Consider the following 9,165-nt stretch of genomic DNA (forward strand, 5'->3'; position numbering starts at 1 on the left):
TTGTGGCTGGTTGGGATTGAACCCAGGGCCTTGTACACGCTTGGCCACGCCCCCGGCCCCCACCTGGTCCTGTCACTCATTTTCAGCACCTTTCTGGAGGCAGATGGGGTGAACCTTCAGAGCCCTGCAGCATGACAACAGCCCCTGCCTGAGGCTCCTGTGGCCTTCTCTATCACTCTGGTGTTCTTTCCACATCTCAGTACAGGCCTGGGGTGGAGGCAAGGCACCGTCAGAATCCTGGCTCCCCACCCCACCCCACCCAGTAATTAAAACACTGCCGTGTCACTCAACCACAACAGGATAGCGCTCTCTCTGGCTCCTTCTTGGGAACAGACTTTCACTTCCTGTTCGCTATCCCTTTAAAATGTGGGGCACACTCCACCTTAGCGCTAGGGTGTTGACTCTGAACCTGTGGGTCGCGACCCCTCTGACAACCCTCTACCTCCAAAAATATGTACTTTGTGATTCCTAACAGTAGCAAAACTACACGCAACAAAACGGGTCCATCACATGCTCCCCGGCCTATCAACACCTCCACAGGTCATTTTCTGCAACCTCCTAAAGACAGATGAGCCAGCCATTAGAATGTGCTACCTGCTTAGCTTACAAAGATGGCAAAGGTTTAAGAAGGGCCAGACAACAAATCATTACATTAAAAAAAAATGTTTTAAAGCATCATTTATTTGTGTGTGTGTGTGTGTGTGTGTGTGTGTGTGTGTGTGCACCTGCTTGACAGCATATGCACCATGTGAGTGCAGGTACCTATGGAGACCAAAAGAGAGTGCCAGTTTGCCCTGGAACTGTAGTTACAGGTGACTGTGAGCTGCCTAATGAAGGTCCTGGGAACAGAACCCCAGGTCCTCTGTCAGAGCAACCTGTGCTCCTAACCACTAAGCCACCTCTCCAGTTCCCACACAATTATTTGTTTAAACGTGTCACTTCTTGAATCTCCACTACCTATTCCAAAGTCAAAGACAGAACACATGTGTACACATAAACACCTTTAGGCTGGGGTTGTAGCTCAGTGACAGAGTCCTCAGCTAGCATGGCTGAGGCCATAATTCTTAGCACTGTCAAAAAAAAAAAGGGCAAAGCTAAAAGTGAAATAGTAAACTCTTGTTATCAGCTAAGGCAAGTCACTGAGAGAGGGGTGTGGCTCGGTGCTGCACCCCTGTGGCAGATGTGGGGTTCGGGGGTTGGAGCTGTAGCACGAGAACCAAAAAGTGGTAAAGAAAGAAGATGGCCTGAAGCCAGGGAGGCCAGAAACTGGCCCTTCTGCCCTCTCCATTTTCTGCCTGACAGGCTAAGCCTGCCTCAACCGGTTCTGATGCTCCCTGAATGACACCCAGGGGAGGTGACCTCACACCAGGACAGGTGGCTGGCCATGTGGGCACAGTTTTCCTTGACTTGATGTGATCTGCAGAAGTGAGCTAGCGTGAGGACGCAGACGGTGTTAAGACGTCCTTAGGCGGCTCTGGCAGTGGCAGCCTGTGACCCTGTGATGACTGGGGGACAGAGCAAGGTGGCAGCTGCCCCTGCGGAGAGCACATGTGTTAGCATGTCCAAGGCTGCTCCTTCAATCACCAAAGCCCCCAGAGTTCAGAACTACACTTTCTGGGTTTAACGTAAATGATCCACCTGCCTCAGCCTTCCGGGCCTGAATTATACAAACACACAAGTACGCCCCGCCCAAGACGTCCAACACCAGCTACACACCCTGACAGAAAGCAAACAAGATCAAGGGTCTCAGGAACCAAAGACATGATCGCCAGTGGGCCCCCAGTCTGGGGCATCTCCCAACTGGTCTCCATATTGATGGCCTGCCACAGGGATCCAACATCTGGGATCCACATGGCCTGCAGCTACCCCCCCCCCCATCCCCCACACACTCCAAGCGCATCCTCCCTGGTTCTCCCTTTCCTGCTCCTTAATCTTGGTTCCTGACACATCCTCTTTTCATAGCCAAAACAAACCCAGAGGCTCTAGTGTGGAGGGGATGGTGGTGATGGCAGGTGTGGGGGAGAGTACACGGAGGAGGAAGCCGTGGCTCACTGAAGACAGGAAGCTGGGGTTTTGGTGATCCCACAGACCTTGTACAACAAAACACCACCAGGGAGGCCAGTCTGACAACAGGGAACGCTGCCTTGGAGGCCAGCCAACTCTGTGGAACAGCACACACTTCGGTTTGGAAAACCGAAGCTAGAAACCAACTTGTGGGGGGGTGAGACACCCCTTCCCCACCCCCACCCCCAATCCTGCCCCCTCAACCTTCACTCCCTGATGGAGGCACAGAGCTAGAATGCTTGGATCCAAGTGTACCAGTGTAACTTTATGATACAGGTTACTACCTCTGAAAACCTCAGATTCCTCCCAGTGGGAGGATCTTGAAAGTACTGACCTAGATGTCTGCGGGGTCACGATGCCACAGGGGACGTGCGCACCGCGTCCCGGGAGCCGCCCCACAGTGGCAGCTCACTGTGACTTTTCTGTGAACTTTCTCACTTAGACTGACTGGGCAGCGGGAGAGGAGTTTAAGCCAGAGAGTGGCCACGTCAGGGAATCCGCTCAGCCGAGATCAGAAGGAAGAGCTACCTACCCCTCAGGTCCCTGAGCATGAAGGGCCCCAACGCTTCGGTCTTGGTTCCCTTCTGTAAGGGCATGCGTGGGGTTTCCTCCAGGGGCCTCGCGTTGTTACTCAAGACAATCCCAGGAGACACGGAGGCCAGAAACCACCAGATCAACAGCACAGTAAATCCTCTGGCTGCTCCCCATGTCCCTCCTCCCCTCCCTGACTGGGAGGCTGGGAAGTCAACTGTTCTGGCTCATAAAATACTTCCAGAGCACATATGATCTCAGACCTCCTTCGGGTGACTGGCGGAACAGGGCAGCAGGTGCCGGTCCCGCACCCAGCTGCTGTGCCTGCCATTTAGATGCGGTGGCTTTTCTCCGTGCAGAGGGAGAGATGGCGTTTCGTGGCAGGGGGCCCTGAGGCAACAGACAGGATCCCCCCATGAAGATGCGGAGGGCCAGGAAACACGAGGCTTTGAGTCTCTATTATGAGGCTCCATCTCAGCAGGCTGGGTGCTCGCTCATTTTAATTGGTACCACCGACAATCTGGCGACACCCGGCACTCTGCCTTGGTAGAGCCCTGTAAAAGCCAGAGGAATGACTCTGGCAGGGCCAGGTGGCCAGGTGGCCAGGCCAAGTGGGAGGTGGTGGAAACTTAATTGTTCTTGGTTTCCAACCGCTATGCTGCCTCGGTGTCCCTGTGTGGTGGCAGGCACCTGCTGGGGTGGGGAGTGAGGAGATAGGGGCGCATGCCTCACACACTGCAGACGGTCCTCGAAAGAGCCTCATCACCTACCTACGTTGTAGCTGGCCACGCACTGACCATGTGATCTGTAGCACTTCACCAAGTCCCCGCCCCCCCCTCTACCCCCATGCCTGGGATACTGTAAGAACCCTAGGATGCTGCAGCTTGTCGAAGCCAGTTATGTCCTCAGCTAGGAACGGACTCCGGAACCCACACAGCCACCCCACCGCTCCGGCTACAAAGGTCATGGAAGGCTCCTGGTGTCCTCGGCTCTTTGACGAGCATGCTAGAACGTCTGGCCCAAGAAAGAGCTATACAGTGAGACTTCTGCAGGAGGGACCATTGAGCTGACCATCTTTCCAGAATGGTCCCGCCACACCTTCTCAGCTCCTCTCGGCCGCATCCGCTTGAGGCCAGCAAGTCTGGTCATCTAGATGATACCTGGCACCGTATGAAGTCTCTAGAGAAGGAGCCTGAGTGTCACACACAGGCCCCTGTGGGTACAATGTATATGTGTATCCATTGTGCTATATGTGCTATAGATAGATAGATAGATAGAAAGATAGATAGATAGATAGATAGATAGATAGATAGATAGATAGATAGATAGATAGATAGAGATAGCACAGTGCCCAAGGCCTGACTACCAAGACTCTCTTCTCTCTCCCCTTAGGTCCCATCCCTGACCAGCTTGCCACCTAGAAAATACAACAGTGTCACCAGTGCCACACCAAAACAGCCAGGAGACCGTGTTACAGCCGTCCTCACGTCCCTAGTCCGTTCTTCACCAAAAAACACATGTGTGAGCTTAAGGGGGGGATGGGGTGGGAGGGAGCAAATCCTGATGTGAATTGCCAGGAGCCTCTGGGCACACCCACTGTATGGACTGGCATGGACACGCAGCCGAGATCACTGTCCCGAATGCATGCGGATTATTGGTTGTCTCTAACCACTCTGTCACCGTCAGCCCCAGGACCCTTTTAAAGGTTCTTCTCTCTGTTTTAAATACCTCACCTCCTTTATCATCAGCCTGACACCCTTCTGCCCGTGAGTAGCATCTCACTAGCCGCCCTTAGAGCCAAAGATGTTAGAGTTCTTACATAAAATCCACACTGAAGGCGCCACAGGAAGTCGGGGCGGGGGGTGGGGGGGGTGGGGTGGGGGGTGGGCAGTGGAGAAAAGGTTACAAGAACTGTGGGCCTCAAAGACCACGTGAGACTGATCCCCTGTAACTCAAGGGAGGCCCCCGGAAGATTTTGAGTTCCCAAATCAGCCTTGGCAACCCCAGAGAGACCCAGTCTCAAACCCCTCTCTCCCCTCCCAGGACTGTGGAGTGGAGACGGCCCAGTGGGTAAAGGCCCTGACCACCACGTCTGATGACCAGAGTCTGTTCCAGCGATGCACACAGTGGACAGAACCGAGTCTTACGGGCTGTTGTCCTCTGACCTCCACACGGGTGCTACGGCACAGACACATGCACGCACAGGAAAACAAAACGAAGTAGTCGAATGATGAAGCAAATCCCCATGTTGACATGCTGACTCCCAGAGTCTCTCAATATGGCGCATAGGTTTCAAGATGGGATCTTTAGAGGTAAATGAGCTAAAACCTAGGGGTTTGCAGCCACCGTCGACCGCGGCCTGGGGGGTCTCCGGGACCATAAGGTATTATTGGGATAGAAGAGACCCAAGCCACTGGTTCTAGGCAAGGCAGAATGTCACTCACATCTGACAAGAGCCATTTGTCAGCCACACCAACCAGCTTCCAGGCCCCAGAAAATCAGCTCAGTTCATTTCTGTCACATCACGCCCTGAGAAGTCCCTGCTCCTGTAGGCACTGAGCTGAGAGGTCCAAAGATGAATGGAAGTCAGGGCCCAGAAGGTGACCGGATGGCTGAATCATTACCACAGGTGGCTATCTCTCCCTGCCTGCCCCGGACAGCAGCAAAGTGACTCATTAACTCTCTCTAGAGGGAGGCTGACAAGATTCCCAAAGGACCATGTGAGCAGGAGGAATTTTCAGCTCCAACTGGAATCCTCGAGCAAATGAAGAAGGCTCAGGAATGTCTTCCGGACAGACTGCCGGACCAAAGCCCGGGCTCAACACAGCACTGGAGACTCACCGGACTGGAGGCAGGCTGACGCCATGGGCTATCCCTAGAATCAGGACCAGGCAGGAAAGAAGGCAAGGGACACTGAGCAAAACTGCTTGAGTCCACCATGGAGGGAAAGGACGGTCCCCAAACAGTTTTAGGACAGGAAATTGCTAGGTTGGGTGTGGCTCCCATTGACAGTAGGGGACCTCAGGACAATGTGAAAATCAAAACATGTAAGCATGAAATAGCTCCGCCTGGACAAAGGTCTGTGGGTCTCCTATATCAACTGGAGCTAAACTAGAGTCCTTTTAGAAGAGGGAATCTCACTTGAGAAAAAATGCTGCCTATCAGACTGCCCTGTAGGATGTCTGCAGTATATATATATATATATATATGTAAATTTTTGGGGGGTTTTTGAGACATGGTTCTCTGTGTAGCCCTGGCTGTCCTGGAACTCACTCTGTAGACCTGGCTAGCTTTGAACTCAGAAATCCGCCTGCCTCTGCCTCCCAAGTGCTGGGATCAAAGGTGTGTGCCACCAATGCCCGACTGCAATATATTTTCTTTTTCTTTTTTTGTTTTATTTATTTATTTATTTATTTATTTGGTGCAGTATATTTTCTTAATTAGTGGTTGACACAACAGAGGGCCCCGCCCATTGAGCCATCCCTGGGCTGGTGATCCTGGGATCTATAAGAAAGCAGGCAGAGCAAGCCATGAGGAGCAAGCCAGTAAGCAGCACCCCTCCATGGCCTCTGCATCAGTGCCTGCCTCCAGGTCCCTGCCTTAAGTTCCTCCCATTATGGGTGCTACCTAGAAACCTAAGAAGAAACCTTTCCCACCCCAAGTTGCTTTTGGTTATGGTGTTTTGTCCCAGCCATAGAAACCACGACTAAGACAATATCTGTCCTCAGAGAGGCCCTGGCTTTCAGCCAGCTATGAGGGACGCTTCTTCCTCAGAGCTTTTAGAAAGCTCCCTGTAACAGTGTGAGAGGGGGATACCGAGGCAAGAGTGTCCTGAGCAGAAAACACAAGGCTCTGTGGCAAGGGATGTTGTGTTTTCTGTTCTGAAGCGAGAATCGGCAACAGACTTCAGCAAGATCTGGTGGCCTCCCTGGTGGCCCCGGGAGCAGAAGGCCTGCTCCTGGTACAGAACTGGGTGGCTCTCAGAAATTTCCTGGCATGGGAGAACAGGATCCTGTCCCAACCCCAGGCACTCTGGAGAGATCGAAGTCTTGAAGACAGCCAAAGTTCCCATTTAGAAATGGACCCGCCTCATGGCAGGCACGAGCAGGCCACCCTACCCCATTCAGTCCATTCCCTTTTGCAGATGACAGAGATGCTGAAGGGGAGTCCCCTGAAGCTGACTCATTTGCCTCTCTCTCCCCCAGAGCAGCTAGCTCCACAGTGGTATGGGAGGAACAAACAGAGGGGGCTCTGCCCACTGGCTGTATGACCCTGGCCAAGTTAGCTCCCCTCTCTGAGGTCATTTCCTCCTCTATAAAATAGGTAGCAATAACTGTCTTGAAGTCACAAGACAAGCTTGGCTTCTGCCAAGCCTTGGGTTGAAACCTCAAGACGGCAAATAAATGAACTCAAATAAAAATAACAGCCAACCCTAAGGGCCTCCTCCACCCATGTGTGTTAAGAGCTGGTGAAGAAAAATGGAGGAGGGGGAAGGAGAGGGAGGAGGACATGGACTAGGAAGAAAAAAGGAAGAAGGGAAGAAACTTTAGTCAAGACAGGCCTGAGTTCAAATCTTTCCTCTCACTCACTAGCTTGCTGTGTGACCTTGGGAAACTTACTGAACCTCTCTGACCCTCAAGTTTCCTCCTTTGTAAAACTGCCTTCCGTGGAGGAGCTCTTAGAAAGAAAGCTAGTTAAGATGGCGAGTCAGAGCCAGGGTTCTACAGACCTGCACATCCCTTAGGGGAAATGGGTCTTTCTTCCCTGACTGATCCTCTGTGACCACCCAGCACAGCCACTTGGGATAGCAGTGAGCATGAGGGGGGAAGCATCGGTGGTTTGTAGGGAGTCAAGGTTATCCAGCATCCTCACCCTGGAACATTGCTCTCCTTCATTCCAGGAAGCCTCCGAGATCCTCAAAGCCCAACTGTATTCTTTGTGGACAAAGGAGATGGGGGTGCCAGGCTCAATGCTGCTTGGTCCATAGCATCTTCCCCTGTGGGCTTGTGGTATCCTTTGACCCTCCATCCTGGAAGGCTGTCTGCACTCACCGGGAAGCCCTGAAGCCCTGCTCCCTAACTTCTCAGGACCCTCTGCAAAGGCAAGTTATTTTAAGCCTCTCCTGAACCATCGTCCTGAACAAATGAGGAGATGGTTTCGGGATGGGGACCAGGAAGGGTTTTAAGGCCTCTCCCTCTGCCAGAAAGACACTTAAAAACACGGGACAGCTCACCCCCACTCTCGGGGTTTACTCTGTAGCAGGCTTCGATTCCCAGAAAGACAATGTGAAACCCCAAAGCCCCGATCAATACACCACAAAGCTCGCCGCCCTCCACCCCATCCTGAGATGGCAGAGAGAAGCAAGCTTGTCTCCACTACCGGCTTCAGTGGAGACCCACAGAGACGTTTTCATTAACAAGGATTGAGGCAAGGAAGAGAGGCCTGCCTGAGGTCTCCTGGCACAGGGTCAAAGCTGTGTCAGAAGTGAGGGACCCCAAACGCACTACACAGCTGGGCTGCAGCATCAGACACCCACATCAGTCACACTAGGTGCAAGGTCTGTGTCACACTTGAGATGGGTCACAGGGGCTGTTCTTCTCTCATGGAGACGGAAGCCCACCCACCATCTCTCACTCTCTGAACAGACAAGCTCGGAGTCGCCCCGCCCACCTGCAGGTCGCCCCGCCCACCTGCCCACAGGCTTACTTTTGCTGGGCAGCTGCTCTTGGCCCAGGCTGTTCGAAGGAGGCAGCGGAGCACTCTCAGCCTCGTCCAAGGTCAGGATGAGCGGCACATCGTCATCTAAACTTACAGCCATCTTCTCCTGACCTGCGGTCCTCAGGATACAACGGCCAGGGCTTTAAACTGCCTCCGGCTTGAGCTCCTGTTCAAAGCCACGGGGCCGGGGAAGCTTCCCAGAGCCTGTTCCATCAGAGGCATCTTCTAAGGTCTGAAGGATAAAAAAATTAAAATAAGAAAAGAAAAGAAAAAAAAAGAAAGAAGGAAAGAAAGAAAGAAAGAAAGGTAATGATTAAAACATAATCGTTACTGATGAACGTGTTCTGGATCTGGCATCAGCGATGGCCATGCAACTGGAGCAGCCCACACTGGTTTCAAAGTTGCTATGAAGTAAAGGATGACTTTGAACATCTGATCCCCCTGCCTCTGCTGGGATTACAACTGTGCATCACACCTGGTTTATAGGGAACTGGGGCCTGAACCCAGGGCTGTGTGCTAGACCTCACTCTACCTGGTAAGCCACAGCCCACACTGCCACTGTGTTTCAACATTAAAAAAAAAAAAAAAGTTAGGAATTGCCACATCTGCTATGATTGGGAGGTTGAGGCAGGAGAGTGACATAGTTTAAGGACAGTTGAACTGTATATAGTAAGTGTACTTACAGAGAGAGAGAGAAGGTGAGGGAGAAAGGAGAGAGAGGAGAAGAAGAAGAAGAAGAAGAAGAAGAAGAAGAAGAAGAAGAAGAAGAAGAAGAAGAAGAAGAAGAAGAGGGGGAGGGGGAGGGGGAGGGGGAGGGGGAGGGGAGGGGAGGGGAGGGGAGGGGAGAGGAGA

General features: G+C 52.5%; 1 protein-coding gene across 6 annotated transcripts in view; it reads right to left on the reverse strand.

The window, feature by feature from the left end:
• Positions 1 to 9,165, reverse strand: part of Tpcn1 (two pore channel 1) — a 54,522-nt gene that overhangs the window by 42,727 nt on the left and 2,630 nt on the right. For 5 of the 6 annotated variants that reach the window (XR_387566.4, XR_003955646.1, XM_011248201.3 and 2 more), the window contains exon 2: positions 8,302 to 8,545. Coding sequence is in view for 4 of the 6 variants with exons in the window: in XM_011248201.3 (XP_011246503.1) it covers positions 8,302 to 8,413 (112 nt within the window). In the remaining 2 variants the exon portion in view is untranslated. Of the gene's footprint in view, positions 1 to 2,596; positions 2,698 to 8,301; positions 8,546 to 9,165 lie in introns of those variants that run through there. The other variant, XM_030254514.1, reaches the window with a different exon arrangement.

This window comes from Mus musculus, chromosome 5 (assembly GCF_000001635.26).
Source record: "Mus musculus strain C57BL/6J chromosome 5, GRCm38.p6 C57BL/6J".
NCBI lineage: Eukaryota > Metazoa > Chordata > Mammalia > Rodentia > Muridae > Mus > Mus musculus.